Source organism: Teleopsis dalmanni, chromosome 2, assembly GCF_002237135.1.
Source record: "Teleopsis dalmanni isolate 2A chromosome 2, ASM223713v2, whole genome shotgun sequence".
In the NCBI taxonomy this organism is placed as follows: domain Eukaryota; kingdom Metazoa; phylum Arthropoda; class Insecta; order Diptera; family Diopsidae; genus Teleopsis; species Teleopsis dalmanni.
The window spans coordinates 169,576,779-169,599,203 of record NC_051847.1 but is presented as its reverse complement, the minus strand read 5'-3'; the positions used below and the strand labels follow the sequence as shown (position 1 = coordinate 169,599,203).

General features: G+C 30.1%; 3 protein-coding genes across 7 annotated transcripts; 2 read left to right on the top strand and 1 right to left on the bottom strand.

The window, feature by feature from the left end:
- The first annotated feature begins 1,402 nt into the window (after positions 1–1,402).
- On the top strand, positions 1,403–4,079 carry LOC119679098 (V-type proton ATPase subunit B). Its single transcript, XM_038091273.1, has 5 exons — positions 1,403–1,513; positions 1,585–1,722; positions 2,411–2,916; positions 2,982–3,737; positions 3,815–4,079. The coding sequence occupies exons 2-5, from the start codon at positions 1,644–1,646 to the stop codon at positions 3,950–3,952; spliced, it is 1,479 nt and encodes a 492-aa protein (XP_037947201.1). The 5' UTR covers positions 1,403–1,513; positions 1,585–1,643; the 3' UTR covers positions 3,953–4,079.
- Positions 4,080–4,757: 678 nt separating this feature from the next.
- On the bottom strand, positions 4,758–10,072 carry LOC119682720. Its single transcript, XM_038096213.1, has 6 exons — positions 9,771–10,072; positions 9,577–9,710; positions 9,377–9,512; positions 9,173–9,316; positions 5,208–5,507; positions 4,758–5,146 (listed from the first exon to the last, which is right to left on the bottom strand). Exons 1-6 carry the CDS (start codon positions 9,847–9,849, stop codon positions 4,911–4,913), a joined length of 1,029 nt encoding a protein of 342 aa, XP_037952141.1. The 5' UTR covers positions 9,850–10,072; the 3' UTR covers positions 4,758–4,910.
- A 3,850-nt stretch (positions 10,073–13,922) lies between these two features.
- Positions 13,923–17,884, top strand: LOC119684980 (ribosomal RNA processing protein 36 homolog). Of its 5 annotated transcripts, none has more exons than XM_038099144.1 (4): positions 13,923–14,028; positions 14,406–14,917; positions 14,977–15,281; positions 17,555–17,884. In XM_038099144.1, the coding sequence occupies exons 2-4, from the start codon at positions 14,428–14,430 to the stop codon at positions 17,867–17,869; spliced, it is 1,110 nt and encodes a 369-aa protein (XP_037955072.1). In that variant the 5' UTR covers positions 13,923–14,028; positions 14,406–14,427; the 3' UTR covers positions 17,870–17,884. The 5 variants fall into 5 exon arrangements, with proteins under 5 accessions (XP_037955072.1, XP_037955071.1, XP_037955069.1 ...); XM_038099143.1 differs by lacking the exon at positions 13,923–14,028 and adding an exon at positions 14,164–14,305; XM_038099141.1 differs by lacking the exon at positions 13,923–14,028 and adding an exon at positions 14,165–14,289.
- The last annotated feature ends 4,541 nt before the right edge of the window (positions 17,885–22,425 follow it).

Below are 22,425 nucleotides of genomic sequence, written 5' to 3'. Positions count from 1 at the left end.
ATTCACACTACATAATTTTGTCAATTGAAAGGTATTATAAAAACATATTACGTTTTCAATATAAATCTATCGTACATATATCATAAAAATTATTTATAAAATTTTCTTTTTGTTCTGTGCATTATTAATATAATGAAATATTCTAAAAGTAAAAATTCAATTTTTTACATTAGTTGATAGTATAAATAAGATATAAAAAAATTTCTTTATCTCCAAGAAAATATTTGAAAATCAGTCCGTTGAGTTGTTTTAAATAATATCTCGTATTGATTGTGTTTTCAGCTTAACATTCACAATATATCAGTCTTATGTAAAGCCGTCAATTTAATAAATTTTTCTATTGTGAACAGTTTTTTTTAAATGTAGTAGAAATTTTGTCCAATACGTTAATTTTTCTTTTTTTATAATTAGAAGTATTTAACAATAATTGTAGATGTAACATACATAATATAAACATAGATATTAGAAATAAATAATGAAATCACTATTTATAACTATATTATTTATTACTGAAATATTTATTTAACTTTTACCTTGAATAATGTTTTATGTGACATGACAAATGTGAAATTAAATGACAGCAACACAAGTTGTCAAAATTATCCCTTTGCCATTTCATATTTGAAACTGAATATACTTTGAAGATTTTATATTCAATATCGTTTTCATTACTTAAGATTCTGATTTTTCTTTGGATCGTGGAAAATGTCATTTTTTCACGAAAATTATAAATGATCATTAAATCCACTTAAATGTTTATTTAAAAATAATTCTTACAGATGGTGTTATTTATTATTACATTTTACTGCATGTAATTTATTAAATAACTGAATGTGATTTGTTAAACTTTTCATTTTGTTTTATTTCAATTATTCACTTAATTATAATATAAGTTACCTCCTGTCAACATCTTATAAAACTTACAATGGTAATATATAATTTACCTAAGTTTTATCTAATTTACGCTATTCGAAATTCTAGTAAATACCAACATTTACTACCATACCGACATTTTTTATATATTGAGGGAAATACTCAATTCACCATAAATTTACTCGAATTCGCACACGGCCCACACAGTAGGTAATGAATTATATAACCAAATTAAATTGAATTCAAAAAATAATTTCCCAAAATTTTTTTCTGTATATTTACATCTTAAACTCAATGGTTCAACTAATATGGAGGCCCTAAAAATTGTTTGATTCATGGTTTCACATGACAGAAAAGTTCTTAAATGTATTAAACAAAATATTTCAAAATATTCATTTTTTTTTATATAACATATAAAACAGATTAACGTATCCATACGACTATTGTGAATATATGCAATTTATATAAATTTTTTGAAGTTTCGAAAATCGTTGAACTGGTAATGATATTTGGTCATGTGATTGTCATGTGAGCTGTCACTGTGAATTTTTCAGTACTTCTTCAGTGTGAATGAATTTTTCTTCGTACTCCAACTTGGCTATACGAAGGGCTCAGTAAAATAAGAAAATAATATTAAGGTGTACGTTTAAAAACAAAATATGAATATTTTTTTTAAAAATAATTAAATACAATTTCTATTTTAAATTTTAGTTTGCTGTGTATTGTGAATAAATTCTAGGAGGTACAAATTTAAATAAAATACATTAAAGATGTCCATATCAGCACGTCAAGCACAAAAGGAGCATGTCCTGGCTGTATCCAGGGATTTTATCTCCCAACCACGTTTAAGTAAGTAACACAATTAAAATCATTGCAAAGGCCTTTAAATTTAGTAATTCGATAATAAATTAATAAAAAAATTTATCCGCCATGACAGCAGAAAACTGCGAATGCGAAGAAAAAAGAGAATGAAAAATCGATAAATTAAATTTTTCTGGTATAACAAAATAAATGCTTATTTTTCTAATAGAATATCGTTTTTGAATTGATTTCAAATGTAATAAAAGCTATATATTTAAATTGATTATTATAAAAATTTGAATTATAGAAATTTAGTGTATTTTTCTTCTTCTGTTACTGCGTTTTTCGGTCATGTGATTTAGTTACACTGCAACAAATTAAGCACCTGATTTGATGAATGCTTTGAGCTAAATTTTCTTAGCACGCCCATTCGTAGGCTTCACCCAATAAGAATAAACATTTTTAAATGTGGTTAATTAACAATTATAAATTTCATGTAAAATTATATAATTAATGCAATTTTAATTAAATTATTTTTATCACTGTTTTGCTTCACACATTTTTTTCTCGAGCTTGTATAATTGTATTGTATCCCGTGTATTGTCAGCTGACTTATCTTAAATCTTATCTATTTGAATATAAAAAATTTAGGCTTTGCTTTATTTTGTATTATTTCTTTTTTTTTTAATTGTTAAATAATTTAAATTATAATTTTTTTCTTATTATTTTATTCAAGGTTATAAAACTGTGTCAGGTGTCAATGGTCCATTGGTCATTTTGGATGAAGTCAAATTCCCCAAATTCGCCGAAATCGTTCAGCTTCGTTTGGCTGATGGCACTGTGCGTTCTGGTCAAGTGCTTGAAGTAAGCGGCTCTAAGGCCGTCGTACAAGTGTTCGAGGGTACTTCTGGTATTGACGCCAAGAACACAGTTTGCGAGTTCACTGGCGATATTTTGCGTACGCCTGTGTCAGAGGATATGTTGGGTCGTGTCTTCAACGGTTCCGGAAAACCCATTGATAAGGGTCCACCAATTTTGGCTGAAGACTTCTTAGATATTCAAGGTCAACCCATTAATCCATGGTCACGTATCTACCCAGAGGAAATGATTCAAACTGGTATCTCAGCTATTGATGTCATGAACTCCATTGCTCGTGGACAAAAGATTCCCATTTTCTCTGCTGCTGGTTTACCGCACAATGAAATTGCTGCTCAAATTTGTCGTCAAGCTGGTCTTGTTAAGGTTGGAAGAAAAATTGTCATTTTTAAAACAATGTAATACAAAGTTTGTTTTTTTGATTTTTTTAGGTTCCTGGCAAGAGTGTATTAGATGACCATGAAGACAATTTCGCTATTGTATTCGCTGCTATGGGTGTTAACATGGAAACTGCACGTTTCTTCAAACAAGATTTCGAAGAAAATGGTTCTATGGAAAATGTGTGTCTTTTCTTGAACTTGGCTAATGATCCTACCATTGAACGTATTATCACTCCACGTTTGGCGCTGACTGCTGCTGAATTCTTGGCTTATCAATGCGAGAAACACGTATTGGTTATTCTTACTGACATGTCCTCATACGCCGAAGCTTTGCGTGAAGTATCAGCTGCTCGTGAAGAAGTACCCGGTCGTCGTGGTTTCCCCGGTTACATGTACACTGATTTGGCTACTATCTATGAGCGTGCTGGTCGTGTTGAAGGCCGTAATGGTTCTATTACACAAATTCCAATTCTTACTATGCCTAACGATGATATTACCCATCCAATTCCCGATTTAACTGGTTACATTACTGAGGGTCAAATTTACGTCGATCGTCAGTTGCATAACAGACAAATCTATCCTCCAGTGAATGTGTTGCCATCACTTTCACGTTTGATGAAATCTGCCATTGGTGAAGGTATGACACGTAAAGATCACTCTGATGTCTCCAATCAGTTGTACGCCTGTTATGCTATTGGTAAGGATGTGCAAGCCATGAAAGCTGTCGTCGGTGAGGAAGCTCTGACGCCTGATGATTTGTTGTATTTGGAATTCTTGAGCAAATTTGAAAAGAATTTCATCTCTCAGGTTTGTTAAAATATTTCTAAAATTATTTACTTTTATATGCATTAACATATTTCAATTTTTATTATTAATATTTTTAGGGTAATTATGAGAATCGTACTGTCTTCGAATCATTGGATATTGGCTGGCAATTGTTACGTATCTTCCCCAAGGAAATGCTTAAACGTATACCAGCTTCCATTTTGGCTGAATTTTATCCTAGGGACTCACGCCATTAAATTGTTTTCTGGGTCTTTCATTGTATATTTTAAGCTAGAATCATATATTCGTTTTGTGCGAATAGAGATTCTAACGTTGTTCTTTAATGCAATATTATATAAATATAAAGCAACTATTTTAAAACAATTATTGTATAACATTTTAAATATTATGTATTGTATTATTATAAATTAATTACTAAAATCGTTGCCACAAGTTCAATGCTGATCTGCTGCTCATGAACGCAATAATTCTGTTTAATTTAAAGGAATTTGTAAATACAAAATTGAATTGAAAACAAAAAAATAGTAATAATAGCACAACCAACTATATATATATATATATAGACAGTATATAAATGTTTTTGTATATTTTTTTTTGTGTTTATTGTAAAGTTAAAATTGTAAATTTAAAAAGTAAATTTCTTCAAGTATTTACCTATCCGCCCTCGTCTTTGTTTCCTTATGTCGCAGACGCAAAAATGTGTTTTATTCATTTGCACTTGTTTTGTTTTTTAGTTTTTAAGTTTAATGTCCCATTGAGTTTGTTTCAAAATTTTAAACTTTCTAAAAACAAATAAAATAATCAGCATTCCAAATAAAATTAAAAACAATTTCATTTTAATTAAACACAAAAAAGTATTAAACGCTTTCTTTTTATTTTTTTTTGAAACAATTTGAATGAAAGATTGCGTAGCTATAATAATTGTTGTAATGTTCTTAAATAAAACGAAATTTAAAGTAAATAAAATAATTTATAAAAAAAAATATATTAATTGAAAGATGAAAAATTATATTAATTTGTTGAAAAAGAAAAAAACGACTTGAATGTTTTTAATAAATTTATTCGAGCTATAAATCTATATAATCTACTTAATATTTACATATAACATGTACAAATATTTTACATACAAAAGGATATTAATATCATATTTTATTATATTATATTAATAATAATACATTTCATGACGATCACTTCCTAGAAAAGGTAAAGATGAAATATAACCACAGCACTGCTGCCAATGGCCAATAAGAGATTTGTCAAAACTGTTGCCACTTTCGTTGCACTACTACCCTTTATACAATCACTGTCATTTATGGAAAAATAACCGTCTCTGCAGGTGCACTCGCCTTGGTAACAGTACAGCGTTTGGTCAATTTCTGAATGCTGATATTGATAGCAATCAATGTCACTACGACAATACTGTCCACGCTCTGTAAATGAATGTACTTATCAGGAAGTATTAAATAGTTTAGCTTTCACTTCCGAACTTACCTACAATACGTTCGCAAACCACCAACTGCTCATTCACAGAATTAGTTACTTTATGTGGAATATAGTTTTCTGCACAACCGCATTTTTTATGCTTACAAATACTGTTGGCTCCTGCTATACCTTGACACTGTGCATCCTGTTTACATGTACCATTATATGGTACAGTTGGTATACAGAGATCCTTCGTATCATGCTTCACATATTTCCAACTGCACACACATTTCTTCTCAGTCAATGCACATTCTGCTCCTTCACCAAATTGATTGCAATCGCTGTCAGCTCCACACTCTATTTCATCCTCTAAAATTCACGAAACGAAAAACAGATTATTCGAAAAACAGAATAATATAAATAAATTTTCTAAATTAAATTTCAGTGAAGCATTACTTAGGAAATAAACGATTTTTCAAGAAGAATGCATGGATTAAGCTGTATTAAGGTAGTGGTTGAAGGTAGGACGAATAAGGAAGAATTTGCGGATTGGGGATGGGTGTGATTTAAATTTAAATCAACATGGGTCCAAACAGAGAAACCTGGCCACTTCAATGGAGTGGGTCAAAAGTTCGATCTGTTTGTTTAGTCCTTTTCGGATGTGGTGAATACCTTTTAGTCGTCGAACACGACGAGTGGTTGTTTGTAAATGATCCAAATGTGCACGGTTCATCCCAATGGAAATGGTAGTTAGGATTAGTTGGATTGGATAAAGAAGAGAGTGTGTGAAGGAAATTTATTGCACCTAGTTCAAATGGGATAAGCCTTATCCCACCAGTGAAACGAAGCCAAAAAGTTGATAATCTCTAATTTTAAATTTGGTTTTAAAATCAATAATGATGAAGAAAGAAGAAAGAAGCTATTTTTTGAATAGACAATTTTTTAAAAAAGTAATGAATCACAACACAGTGTGTATATTTAATTATTATTATAATTATGAATTTTTTTTTTGGATGACCACACAGCTTTTCAAGATATATCCACTTGCTAAATAGATCCTTGTTGCGCATGAATACATTTATTCTCAATATGTGCCCTAACGGAAGCTCTGCTATCAGCAGTCATCTACCAGATGTTTTTCTACTGAGACGTGTATATAAATTTGAGCTCTATTCATGATTCCGCTTGGTTTAGGTGGCAAGATTTCACCACCTGGGCCTAAGTAAAATTCAACATCCCTGCTTATTTCCTCATCCTTATTCTTATCTTACTCTATACCACTTCTTCAACCCACTCTAAGGAACACTGTCCTGTGAAGTATTTACGTATTTTTTTTTTGCACGTCATTTGTCTACGATAACATGAGATATATTAGTTTAAGACCTATCTATTTATGGCTTCGTCTTATTGAAATGCTTTAATCATAACCCAGGCTAGTTGCAATTATATCCTACTCATGCTATCATTCCTACCCAATTCCATACAATTCTTCTCCTTCCCTTTACGCAAATTATCATCTATCGTAAATTATATTTTCATTTATTCATATATCCTGCAATATAGTCCTACAACTAAAATTTGCACTCTATTTCTGAACTTAGCCAATAGTGTATACATATATATTAAATGACATTTGGGGTGTCTGGTCTATAGGATATACGAAGTCTAGTCCACCACAAAGAGCACCTTCGCATAACAATTATTGAGAAAATTCTTTTCTTAATGTCTGTACATTAAGATATTAAAGTATGAATTCGATATCAAAATAATTTTGAAGATCTAAGTATAGTTATTACATTGGAGTGACAGTATTGTCGATCAAAGCTCACTTGAACACAAATTATAGGCTGTTGTGATACTACGAATGATACACTGCCCATACGCCGGCACGACTCTCGCATTCAAGATAATTCTAAGTTAAAGCAACACAGTTATTACAAATGAGAAGGCATTTATAATTGTTTCTGATACTAGTAGACGAGCTATAGAAATATAAAATAATAATTACTTAGCAAATGTTAATATATTTATTCAAAACTGTGAGTTCGGTAGTTATTATAGATCTCAAGTTCTTCGAAGGATAAGCTAGTATAACACTTAGCACAATGCTCTTATCCCTATTCCCTATGCAAGTGGTAACTGACATTTGGACGTCTGGGCAGATAAATGTTAACTGACACCTGACCTGGTCGCCGGATAGCCATATAGTGACCGGCAATAGGTCGTAGGAGAGACAAGTGGTGACTAATACTTGCTTGTTTGGATAGACAAATGAGAACTGATTTTGGTCGATGGGTACACACGTAGATGAACAGTTGGTCGTCGAAGCACACAAATCATAGAGGACGCTTGCTTGTCATGGTAGACTGCTAATAATTGACACTTGTTGTCAGAGTAGACTGCTAGTAACTGACGCTGAGTCATTGGGGTACACAAATAGTGGCTGACTCTTGCGTATCGTATAACCGACACTTAGCCATCGGGTCATATGAACGTCTACATAGATAAGTGGCAACTTCGTCGTTTCGGTAGACAAATAGAGACCGACTCAGTGGCACTTGGTTGTCTAGGTAGTCAAGTGTTGAGTTACTTCTGGTCATTTATGTAGACAAGTTGCTCATGGAAATAGAGTCGACAGCTCCTAGAACTTCATCTTGCGTTTACTCAAGACGAGTATCTGGCTGTTTTAAATGATAAAAGAGAATTTGGTTATAAAAAAGTTGTCGATCGAAAATAGATGTCCATTCAACATGAGCTTCCGAGAGGAAAATTTTCAATATACAAAAGTATAAAAAAGGCAATAACAAAAAAAAGTATGTGGAACAGTTTAAAGAAACTAAGTTAAGGTGTGAATAAAAGAAAGCAGGTTATCTTGGTTGTGGAGAGGAATGGGAGAGAAACAATATTATTATTATTATTATATTATATTAAGAATATTTTATATTGATTATATGATATATAATGACGATATTCCATAGAGAATATAGTTTTTTTCACTTTTTATTTTAATTGAAATTTTTTTTTTTTAGTGGTGTAATTTTTATTAAGTGCTTATTAAGAATATATTCATAAGAAGGCTGTACACAACAACTAGGGTCAAGTATATTTAAGTTATTAACGAACCCATGCAAGAGTAAGCAATGATTTAAATTTTTTTTTATTTTATTATTTTTATTCATAGTTTGTTAGCGCGGCATTGTTGAAAAATGGGAAACCCCTTATTTTTATTTAGATTTGCTTTCATTTTAGATTTGCTTTCATTATCAAAAATTTTGATAAGCTAGTTTCATAGGAAAGTCGATTACATATATGTACAATTTTAAGTGCAATTCAGAACACTTGATTTTTCAGAAAAAAATATAAATAATATAAAATAAAAAAAATTTTTTTTTTTAAAAGTGTATGTATTGCTTTAAGTAATGGTAAAGATATGACGTAATTTTTTGTAGAAATATGATGATAACTTAAAATTATTGTTTTAAATTGCTTGAGCAATATTTTCCTTGAGTAGTTTGGTGAATTCTCAAACTCTAACATTTGGATTGAAGATTATAAATGCTTGAAAAAGCTGGAGTTGCTTGAGTATAGTACACCTATTTGTATAGCAACTCTGCTTTATGTCCAATTTTACTTTCGTTTTATTTTATACAAAAGCATATAATAGTAAATGTTCGAGCACCGTAGCGTGTTCAAGCATTAACAAGAGACTTACTGTTCTCCAGTTCGGACATATTCGAAAACCAAATTACTTGAAACCTAAACGTCAAAATAGCCAAAGCTGTGAACTTCAAAATGGCCAAAACCTTGAACATCAAAAAGCGCTTTCGCCTACCTTCAAATAACCATCACCTATACTAACCCATGTCTACATCTTGAAAAATCCTTTCATTTTATCTACTTTTAGATCACAGCGGGTTACAACAACAACAAAGCACGAATCCCCAAACATCAAAATGCTCGAATCCTCGGATATTAAAATGTTTGAACCCCCAGCTCGAACAATAACTAAACCACTACTTTCATTCTATACTTACTTATAATTGAAACACATTTGCTGGCCAGAGGCATAAAACCCGATTTACACATACAATACTCAATTGCCTTGTTGCATTCGGCATAGCCTTGCATGTATTGACATTGGAAATCCTCCTCGCATGGTTCATCAATGCCTTGCTTTTCTAATATAAGGTACACATGTCAATATTATGTCACTTTTTATTCATCCATATATCACTTACCTCGCAAGCACCGACGTCGGTCCACGCTTGGCAGGTAGTCTTTAGCACAATAACAAATATCTTGTGTCGAAAAGCACTCAGCATTCGGCTGGGGGCAGGGACAAGCACCGCCAATTATATTATTCAATTTCACTATCTACGTTGAAAATATATAATTCAGTCAATATATTAAACAACAACAACACAATAAATGTATTAACCTTTGGTTTACATTGCACAGTTTGGTTATTGGACATACACTCACAAGTGCCATTATTGCACGTTGCCTTTATTTCCGAATTCTGGTAGAGGCTGCTGCACTGGCTATTCTCTGTGCATTGCAGTTCCAAAATCTCTGAAATGGAATGAATGCATTTTTTTAAATGTTTTTAAAATATTATTAATTTGTACAAACCGTCCTGCGTTGTAGCTCTAAGAGCCTGGAAAATGGTTAATAATTTTATAATTATATATAAATATTTCGATTTCATCATAAACGCTGAGGGTTTTTCTTATTATTTGGACTTTTCGATTTAAATTGCTTGCTTTTGATTTTAATTGCCAACTGTTTCTAATATTAACTGCGTATTCCATGTGCAGTTATTCTATTCTTATTATACCGGGTGATCTTATATGCTGATTTCACACTATTCCGCACAATGTGCATTTAATGTTTTACTTGCATAAATTGTTAATTTCTTTGTACGAAATCGATGTAAACAAAAGTATAGTAAGAAAATCTCCCTTACAATTAGTGCTGCTACAATAGCAAGTACCCGAATAGAATACCTGATGAATTATCATTAAATGAATACCTTCTCTAAATATAATGAGTTAAAGAGTTCTACTGTTTATTTAAAGCTAAAATCTAACTTATCAGTGCAAATTAGAAGTATTAGCTCACTGATTTATAGATTTTATTTCAATTTCTCTACTAAGCTATGGCTGAGAGCAAAGAGCTGAGAATCACTTGATATAATTGTTATATATCTGCTTACCTTTTGAAGAGAGCAAAGGGCTAAGATTCACTAAATTATTGATTTCATTTTTATTTTTCTGTTTATTATTATTATCATTTTTACTTTACTGCTTATTATTAATTTCATTTTTATTTTTCTGTTTACTTCTTGATAAGAGCATAGAACTGAGAATGTTTGATTTTAGAGCAAGACATTAAGTGTGTACATATAAATATATTTTATTTATACACAAAGTTTTTCTCTTTTACTTTGTAAACATTTCTAGAGCAATGGATGTTTTCAAATGAAAGTGTTAACAGCTATTACAGAGTGCAGCTATTCAACCTAACATACTAACATATTAGAACATTAAAAATAAGGTTCGAGATCAGTCCAGATTAATGCTAGAATAAATTTTATTAATAATTTATAGCTTTAACGACCAAATTTTGATTAATAATTTTGTTTTTGAAACGGGCTAATGGTTAATTGTTAAATAATACACATGTTTATAAAAAGAGTTTTAAGAAAAAATTTTTTTTTTTATATAATATATTTTTATTTTAATCCGTCTAATTGGTCAATAGTTAAATAAAACACTACTTAAATTTTTTTTTGTTTTTTAAAAGATTTTATTTGAACCAATATTTCCACTATATTCTATAGTCACCTAAAGATGACTAAAAAAGAATGGTTATTAAAACCAATCTTTAATCAATATTGGTTAATATAAATTTTAATGAAATTTGTGAATATAATAATTAAGCTTACAATTAATTAAGCTTATTAAAATCACAGAACTATATTTCATGTACAGATTTTTAAAATTCGTATAGTATACTATAGTACACTACTTATAAGTACAAGCTGATATTAACTAATTATAATATTAAATAAGTTTATCAAACCTAATCAAATCTTATCAAATTTCAAATGATTACAATATAAGTAACGTAAAATATTATTTTTGTTCTTCTGCTAAACTTTATTTTATATTTAAAGTAATTGCATCCAACACGAACTTATTAGGTTTGAGAAAAACCGATTGGTGTTGGTTTAAGACAATTAACTTTAAAACAAGACAATTGTTCCTGCAAACTATCTAATTAAAACGTTTGATTTAAAATTCAATCCTGCGTCATAATTTTCTTAAATTAAATATTATGATTAAATAGAAATTGCAGATAATTGTAATATATTATATTTGATTACTACAAATTCTATTTTCCAGTTACTTGCAACGCATAATAAATTTGAATTTTTACTCATCAATATTTACTATAAAATGTTTATAGGAACGCGCTATAACTGAATAAGAAACTATAAAATATTTTACTTTACAATATTTTAAAATTTTTTTTTAAAATATTTATAAATTAATCGAATACATATAATTATTATTTATAAGAATACAAAATTTATGCGTTTTAATTAATTATAAAAGATTTTCGTTTCTTTTTTAAATATTATAATAGATAATACAATATGCTTATATGAATGGTTATTTTTTAAATTCATATTTTCTTCTTATGGATTTAGTTTGAGTCACCACATCTGATTGAGAAAATACAACTCTTCTTGCGAAAGTTTAGATTAAATATCTATAACTACCAATAGCTACCAGTGCAATAACATTCCAGTCCGAGGCCAACGTACTGTCCAGGATACACATCTTCGCAAGCGAAACCCTCTAGCTACTAGTTATACCTCAAAACAGTGGAGGATGGTGTCTTTACAATAAGCATGTCTTACGATGGAAATACTTTCATCTCTATTCCGTGAGGAGAACATATTTATGACATGTTTTTGTTATGAGAAGCATATGTTATGACCTATGGTCTGTAATATGTTGACGATATTCGCTTACTCAGCCACCAATGCTAAAATTTTGGAGCTTAAACATTTTGAAGCTTTAAACAGAAATACCAAGACGACTGGTATAAATATGAGTCCAGAAAAGATTGAAGTTTTAAAAAGTGTCAATAATTTAGCACTTTACTAGGATTTAATAAGTTTTATCTTTAATGATATTACTATAGAATGTGTACAATCTATAGTCTATCTCGGCAGCATTATTTTCGAATGTTTGGTGATGTAGTCAAGTAACTCGAAGAACAAAGCGATGTCTGTGCAACTCTTACATTAAATCTGTCTACTATTTCATGTGTTTGAAATATGGAAGAGCTCAAAAAGTAGTCTACAAGTCTTCCTTCTTAAAGTAGCTGAATATAAAAACTATAAAGCCTAAAAAGAATTTCCAATTAGGACTAAGTACCTGACAAACCAATCGTAAAGCAATAGATGTAATCAAAAATCTTAGGTAGTTATGGATTGGTTGTAGGCTTTGAGGGCTTGCGAAGTACATATTTGGACAAATTTTGCGGTGGAATCCACAGGACAGTCATTGAGCAGATACGCCCAGGCAAAAACATGACATCAAACTGTTGACACTTCAATTATGATATATGTAAATTGTTATATACGGATATACTTAAAATACTGTAAGAAGAACAGCTTCAAACAGAATTACATTTTGATCGATAGTGGAGACCTTATGCTCCAGTAGAAGTTAAAGATTCAATAAGTAGGTAAGTAATATGTTATACTTGTGTTGTGAATCGTGTAGAAAAGGCTCCAAAACGATGGAAGGAGTGGAGGCGGGAGTCTATGGAGTAAAACCTAAAGAGAAAATATTTGCGAGTATGAGTCAAGAAAACTGAGTTTTTCAGGCTGAAGTACACGCAATTGAACTATGTTCCAGAATATATAAAGGGAAATCTGTCACAGGAAAAAACATATATATCTTTTCTGACAGTAAATCGGCACTACTAGCACTACGCTTACCTCGAGTAACCTCAAAACTTGTGTGGAAATGTCTTATACTTCTCAAAGATCTTGCTGAAAGAAACAGGGTCCACTTAATATGGATTCTAGGGTACAGCGGATTTGAGGGAATTGAAAAAGAAGATGAACTAGCATGAAAAGAGGCGACCTCATATTATATTGGGCCACAACCATTCAGCGGTCCTTCGTGGAGCTTTTTTAAACTTAAAACTAATGAGTGGTTGGAAAGAGCAGCTCAGACTGATTGGGATAATACAATTGCCTGCAGACAAGCCAAAGAATCCATGCCGTTTCGAAAGCCAGAACTAGGTAGCTACTTATGCTGAACAGAAGTGTTATCCGACTTGTCACAGGGTTTCTCACTGAGCACTGCGGAGTTAAAAAGCATCTATTGAATCTAGGAATTACTAGAGACGATAGCTGCAGACTTTGTTGCGAAGAAGAGGAAACAGCAGAACACATTTGGTATCACTGTGATAGTCTTGCCAGACTTAGACTTCAGTACTTATCCACTGCTACTCGTCTATGGAGCTGAAGTGGGTATGTCACAATAATCCTCAAAGGATGCTGTGATGCGGTGACAAGTTCCCAACCCATCTTAAAAATCTGATCTAATCGTGTAGAAGTATCAAAATAATGTAGTGAAATATTATAGCAATTGGTACATTATTTATTAGTTATATAGAATTGTAACAAGTATTCATTGAGAAATGTTATTTTTATTTTATTTTTTATTTAAAATATTAATATTTAAAAAAAATATGTCCAGTATTTTAGATTTCGTTTCAGATAGTTTAAAACACGGCAGCAGGTTATTATTTGCAAAGATATAACTTGAATATATATTGTGAGCAGATCAACACTCATCGTGTAAATCAGACATTATTATAATAAATGAAGTTTTTGCTTTGATTGTCATTTTGTTGAATAATTTTCGGTTGTCTAAATTAGTTAACATAGTTAGCATAGTTTAAATACTAGAAATCATAATTGTTAAAAGTTTTTTACTTTCGACTTCCAACACAAGTTTTTGTTTTCTTAAATCAAGAATTCAACTGGACGTGCTAATCACCATACACCCTGTATAGGTGACATTACTGTTACAGAAACCGTTTTAGTTTCAGTTTTGGTGTAAATGTTTTTGAAAGTCGTATATTGTTTCTTTTTTGTATACTTAAAAAAATAGAATTTTATAATTAATTTCATATTTTTAATTAAATTAATTTTTATAATTTTTCGAATAATAGAAATTAATTCAATTTTACAATAATGAGCGAGAAATCTAATATGAAGTTGGCTAAAGAAGAACAGGAGCTCTCACTTGGTGAAGAAGAAGAGTCAAATGACGAATCTGATAAAGAACAGGACTCAGACGGTGTGGGTGTTACTGAAGGTGCTGAAGATATCGAGCACAGTGAAGGTGATAAGGGGGATGAGGATGACGAGGATGAAGAGGATGAGGAGGACGATAAGGGGAATGAAGATAACGTGAGTAATAGCATGAGTGATATTAGTGTTGAGCATGATGATATGCTGACAACTTCAAGAGCAATAAATATGAATCTAACGCTGGGCGGTGGTGTCAAGAGAATTGCATTGAAAAAACCTGAAACAAAAACAAATACTATTATAGCCGTAAATGGTAATAAACCTAAGCGTGTACCGACACAAGTAATGGTAGATACGGCTATAATGGAGCTAAACGAACGTACTGGTTCCTCTATAGTTGCCATTCGAAATTATATTATATCCAATTACGGTAAGCGAGTGTTATAAAATTCCGACTTATAAGGTTCAATTGTATATTATTATTTATAGCAAATATTGAAGAGAAAAAAGTTAATTTGCAGATTAAAAGATATATAAAAGACTCGTTGTCTATTGGAAAATTATCACAAATCAAGCGTTCATTTAAGTTAACAGCTGAAGCTAAAAAGGAGATTGCTATGGAGAAAACTAGAAAGTTGAAGATGCAAAAAAAGCAAGAAAAAATTGCCGAAACTAAAGCTAAAGGAAAAGCTAATGCCAATGCAAAGAAGAAAGATAACGAGACAGCAAAAAATAATAAAAAAACTACTGCAGAGAAGACAACAACAGCAGAAAAGAATGCAAAAATTTCTAAGGTAATTCCATTGAAATGTTAAGACTGTAATAGAATGGAAGATATCTTCACGAAATTGATTTAATTTGGTTTAGGATCCCGTACTATTTTAAATTTTTTATCTTTCAATATTAATTTAATTTTATACAATTATTTTGTCTTTATAACAACTAAACATTATGTATGGTCATTTATATTTATTTGCTACTAGATGGCGTGGTTGTTACTTATTTGTGTAATCTCATCGAAAACCATAACTTTTTAGCACTGCTGAAAAACATATACAGTAATCCCGTCTATGAAGCGGTAGATTGGTTCCGCGTTATGGGAAAATGCGTTATAGGGGTATTCCAGTATACTCCGTATACACACGTGCAAAGGTACGCGTTATATGGGAGAATGCCCGTGTTATACGGGGGATTGAAATCGAGTAATATAAAAACGCATTATAAGGGTTATAGGGAGGATTTCTGTACTCCTATGTATAGGTAGTCGATTAAGGATGCAAAAGTATGAAATCCAATTCATAATCGTATGTTATATATAAAGGCTAAAAAAAGGAGGCTTCTATATAATTGAAAACTTATGAAATTCTTTTATTAAAAGAAGAAATTTAAAGCACTTAAAGCACTATAAATACAAAAATATTTATTAAATTTGAGAAAAATTTTAAAAATTGCCAATGGTGTATGTAAGATAAAGTCGCCGTGGAAACCACTTTGCGATCTTCTATAAATGTCACCTAGAGCATAAAAAAACCCCTTATTCATTCTGTTCATTCCTCGAACCGACACCGTTTAGTATAAAGGAAGAAAGTCAAATAGAATAGTTGAAGATTGTGATTGATGTCCATTATTATTGCTAAATTTTATGCTTTGGAAAAGTGTTGTATTCTAATTTCCGTCTGGTAAATCTCTCCTATGTTTTTGGAGCTTCGTCTACTTTTGAGTGAAGTTCCATTACTAATATCATTTTTTTGTGATCACTGCAAAATGATTTTAAGCTCAATAAGATATATCAAGATTTTCGTAAATTTCAGTGAAATCTTAAATAAGGCTATTTCAAAATAATTAACTTATAATAATAGTTAATTATGTATAGATATGATGAGCATAAGATTGGGGTTTTGTGATTTGACTTGACTTTGATTTCATCCATTCTTTTTCATGCATTGGGGAAGCATGTCTTTCTAAATAATAAAGCACAAGTTGAGTACTATTTAGATGTTTAAAAAGTTGACTAGTGTAACTTTGATATAGATTAAAGGATTCGTTCATCTCTCATTGGTGTTGGTTTTTGTCAAATAATGAGTTATAGCGTAATGCATAATTAAAATTATATAGTGCACAAGAATATGACCAAGAAGATGAGGCCATATACCCTCTATGAAAAATAGAAACTAAAAAGCAAAGTACATAACGATGGATCTAAAATTATAGAAGTTTATAACTGAAGTCTCTTTTACTTGAAGAGCATATGAGCATATACGCATATCTGCTTAATCAGTTTTCTTTTTGGTATGCTTACTTTTTGAGATTAACAAAAGAATATTTGGAGCCTTACAAAACTACATGAACTTTTTAATTTTATCTCTCCAATGGAATTGATAGTTAAAGCTTTCACTCAGCTTCTAGCTGGATCTGCGAAGCTGCATAAGAAATGTTGCACTGTTGACCTTTCTTTATCATCTCCACAACTTTAACAATATTTATATAAAACATTTCTCAACCTAAGAGAGTGTCAGTCACGACCTCAGAGATTCAAATGCTGAGTAGATTCTTTGATTTTTTCCTCGCAAGTCATATCTTACAGATTTTTTCTCCTGAGGGCTCTATAGATTGCGTAATATTGTATCACAAGTCATGACTCTAGAGCACTTTTTTCTAGGTAGGCTGAATAGATGACTTTATGTTTCACTATCAATTGTTTTTTATATAGGTATATAGCTGGTAAAAATTTCTCTATATGATTTATTCACTTTTTTAATTATGGTATGGTTATATACATCAACTCATATAGTTTAGCCGTTCTTGGAACTTTATTTATATTTTCTGTATTGTTTGTATTATCTATATTGTTTATATAATCTATATTATTTATATATTCTATGTTATTTATATTTTCTACATTTTCTATATAATCTATATGATTTATTTTACGCATATATTATACTAAATCTTATAAAATATATTATGTTCACATATAACGTATACTGTTATATATAGTTATTTCTACTAAGTATTTCTTAAAATAGTTAATATCATATCAATTTCTTTATATTGCATATAAATTAAGAAAACCACAACTAAGAAAGCTGCTACGGATGTAAAGGTATTAAAACCCACTGGTGCAGGAAAGGCCACAGTAAAGAAGACAGTAACTAAGCCCAAGAAACCCAAACTAAAAATTACAAATACTAAGGCTCCGATAGAAAACGGTGGTCAACCTAGTGGTGGCAATGCAAAGAAGAAGACGGAGAAAACTGAGAAACCTATGAAATCTGTTCCCACTGCAAAGGTCGCAAAGGTCCCAAAAGTCTCAAAAGTTCCAAAGGTCGCACAGGTCGCTGAGCCAGAGAAACCTAAAGCAAAAGCGAAAGCAAGTAAATAATAAAACAAGAATTCTTTTTATTTATTTGTTTATATCAAATCTTTTTCTTATTAAATATATATGATATTTTTTTAATAAAAATTGTAAACTTTAAGCTTCAATGAGTTGGTGGCTTAAGAGAGAATGAAAATTGTTTAAAATAAAAATAAAATAATAATAAAAAGAAATTGTTTTTAAATGCGCCTCAGGGGCTACTTTGTCTTAAGCAATCCATGTACACATACCTACAGGATTGTAGCGAATGTTTGGTTTGGCCTATTTCCATATTTTTGCCATTTGACCTTTTCGCACATTTGAGGGTGTGAATCCTCAAACACAAAAGGGTTTCCTGGTTTGAGAAGAAAAGATGATTTCATGTAATCAGCATAAGTTTTTATACTCGTATCTGCCGTGGATATTCTTAATTTTGCCAATATTGTAAACCTTCAATTTCGCATTATTTGTGTTATCAATAAATTCGGTATATTATTAAAGGATCTGCTTTTCTGTAACATACTCGTATCCATTCAGTAAGGCAGTAAAGCCTTAATAATAAAATTTGTTTTATTTTTGTTATATTTTAATTTTATTAAAAATGCTCAGGCAATAAATTAATCAAATTTTATTGTAAATAACAATTTGTTGAAATTAACATTTATGCTTATTTATTAGTATGTTTTCTGCATACTCTTCCAATTGGGTTAAGCAGATGATATATTCATTAATATATCTATATTGGTAAATATGCCAGTTTTAGTTAATGCGAGTATGAAGTAGAGAAGAAAGATAAGTAATATTGAACTACAACCGACATAATGAATGACATAGAAGCACCTCCAACCGCTATTCAGCAATGCAAATCTCAATACTAAGAAAAGGAAACTGATATATAACCAAATAATTTGTTCGTCACTTCTATATAGATGTGTAGCGTTTAACTGAGCTTTAAACATTACTATTCGTCAGCTAGGAATTGCACAAAACCAGGCTCTGAGAAGACCATGGTACATTGAGACAAATGACATCCTCAGGGACCTCAAGATTGATCCGTTCAAAAAATACATAAAGAATAGAACCCTGAGTGTTTGAATGTAAGCTTCAAAAATGCGTGTTTGAAGCTTACATTTTATTATGTTGAGTGTTTGTTAAGATTGGAAAGAATTTGTCTATCACGGGCTGCAATAAATTGCTTCAATGGATTATTGGGTCATTATATGTGATTTGATCAAATGGAACGCATAGATTAAGGAAGATCTGGTTCATCAAACAGTATGACGTTTAAAGATATTAGTTACTAGTTACATTATAATTATAAAATATTATAATATAAAATATTATAATATAATATATGTGTAATATAATATATGTGTAATATAATATATGTTTTAATATTATAACATTGGAGTTGTATAGTTTTTATTTTAAGAGTAAGCTCTTGTATGATTCATAGTAGGTAACTTGCTTTAAAAACGACTACAGGAATATGGTGCATAATAAAAAAAATTGTTCAAGATAATAAGGTAAGGATGTATGAAAACTTTAAAGGCTTTCCGAAAAATTAAATGAACATTTTTTAAAAAAAAATTACTTTTGTGGCATCATCACCCATTAAAAACAAGAGTGTATTGGGTATCAAACTAAAAAATAGTCAACGAACTATAAATTGATTAATATATATAAAAGTATTTTTAAAAATAATTTTTTAAATAAATCAGATTTGAACTAAAGATTTTGGTCTGTTTTCTTTAACATCTTGTTTCTCGATAGATATTAAAAATGAACCTCCCTCTTCCCCCACAGTTTTTCTAGTTTCTTTGACAAGGTATCACCTCTTGCTTTTATGGTACTTTGTTAGGAAACTGTCTGTATATAATATATGTGATTTTATCAATTATCTACCAAAATATTTTATTTTTTGGAGCTTTTTCAAGGAAACACAATATATACATTTTAATTTATATTGTCAAAATATTTTATTTCGTAGTGCTTTGTAAGGAAACACCTGTGCATATTATAAATGATGTTAACAATTATTTAAAAAATATTTATATTTTATTATAATAAATTTAAAAAAAAATTAATACACACAATCGTGTTGATAGCAGGGAATTAACAGGAGGCAGCATCCTAGCAACATGAAAATATTAATTTAACATAAAAATAACATTTCCCAAATAACCACCAACACATATTTTAAGTGGGACACACCAAAACGACCTTGAATATGACAGTAACAGTGCAGCGGATATGTTAAGTTTTTATAAGAAAACATTTGTTTAATAAAAGCTTAGTTAGTAGAGAAAATTAAAAATTATGTATGTATTTGCTTAGATATTTTTGTTTAAATTCTATTTTGTGTTTATTAAATGAAATAATTTACTAAATAAAGGATAATAAAAAAATTATAAATATGAATAAAATTCCCTATGGCACTGTTCTTTAAGAGCAAAATTTTATTAACATTCGTAAGAGAGTTATTAACATTTCACTGTAAAGCTTTCAGTTGTTAGTAACATAAAAGCTTTTATATGGGAAAGCACAGTGTAATAAGCAACAACTCATATATAAAATATATAAATTAATATGTAATTGTATTTGTATTTGTTATAATTTTAAGGTTGACAAAGTAAGTGGCGGCAATTGATAAGATCTTTTCAATTATTACTGTTTTATATTTTATATTCTATATTATGATAAGTTAACTTAATGCAGTACGTTGAACATAAGCAACAATGTTGCTGCAACATATGTGATGTGCTGTTTGCATTGATGCTTACATTTCTGTAATGTGCACTGCTTGCTAACGTCGACGCTGTTAGCAAATATTAGAATCCAATCCGAGTTACATACCAAACATTTTCAGAATGAAATTGATGTCGTCGGTGTACGGACGCATTAAATAAACAACAAGTAATTTAATAAATAAAGCTTGAGATGAATTAAGTAAATAAACAAAAATAAAAGAAAAAAAAACAAAATAAAAATTTAAAATTAAAGAAAATTTTTGGTAATTATTGTACATACTATGTGCGACTACTCTTTTGAAATTAAATGTGTCTTGTTGTACGTCACGATTTTGATTATTTAATTAATGAACACAGTCAGAAAGTAAAAAACAAATCATTGTAAAAAACGCGCGCCAATTTTATTGTTTATTTTGATTTCGTTGCTTCGCCGAATATTTTCTGGCCGATATTTTCTCGTAATAAAAAAAAAAAAATAAAAATTATGTTAAGTGTTATAAGTAACTATGAAGCGCACAGTTTATACTTTTGGTTTCACATGAAAAAACAAATAAAATTCTTATTTAAGCTCAAATTGAATTACAAAACCTCAACTAAAAACCGCAGTTGCAGTGCAAAACAACGCGAACATCCATGAAATGCAAAACTCAAAATGCACCAAAACTGCATGGACGTGTCAGTTAAAGTACAAATGACGACCGCAAATAAGTTCCGCATCCAAATTTTGTTTTGAATTTTGAACAAAAAAAAATTATTTTTAATAGTCATGAAAATTTAAAATTAAAATCGCGAAAATTTCTATCACAAATAAAAGCAAAAACAAAATTCTAATATTAAATACTAAAATGTGGCATAATTATATGCTAAAATATTTAAAATAAAATTTAACAGAATTTTAAAAATTCAATAATATATCAAAAATATAATATGTTGAAAATTTAATGAAATATAAAAATTTAATAAAATCTTGAACATTCAATAATAATTTTAAAAATTCAATAATATTCCAAAAATATAATAAAATTTTGAAAATTTGTTAAAATTTAATAAAATCTCTCGAAAACATTTAATAATAATTTAAAATTATTAGTAACATAAAATAGTAAAAATTTAATGGAATTTAAAAAACTTAACAGAATTTAAAAAATTTAAATATAAATAATTTCTCACTTTATAAAGTCTTTAATTCATTTTCACTTTTAAATTGGTAATTAAAATCGAGAAAATCGACTGTCAACATTTAATGCAAGAACTGAATTCTGTTGTTGTTGTTTTCGTTGTTTTTGTTGCTGTTGTGCTGAAGAATATTGACTTGGCTGCTGACGCCTATTAACATTTGCTTGGTGTTTGCTGATGTTGCTGTTATTATTTTTATTGTCGCTGTTAATGACGTTGCTATCAAAACACTATCACCAAACGAAAGTATATCCGTTCTGCATAGCACACAAACACACACACACACACAAACACACACGCACTGAAGAAAAGCAAAAGCAAGCAGGAAACCTGGACATGTCAGTCTCAAAGTCAAACTTTTATGTCTCAAGTATTTTACATGCTATTACATACGGTTTGATTTGCTTAAATGTTGCTAGCGCAGTTACTGAAATCTCTGTCTCCGTCGCCGTCGCTGTTTCAGTTGCTATCAACAGTGATAACAATTTTTGATGCTCCTAGCAATGCTAACATAATGGCTGGAGTCTGCCTTAACGCTATTTCCTGTTTGCTGTGTTGTATATACTGCAGTGCTTTGTACAGTGCTGTGTGATGTGCTCTTAAGCTGACAAGCGACGGCGGCGGCAAACATTACCATTTTTCATTTGCCTTTGGGTA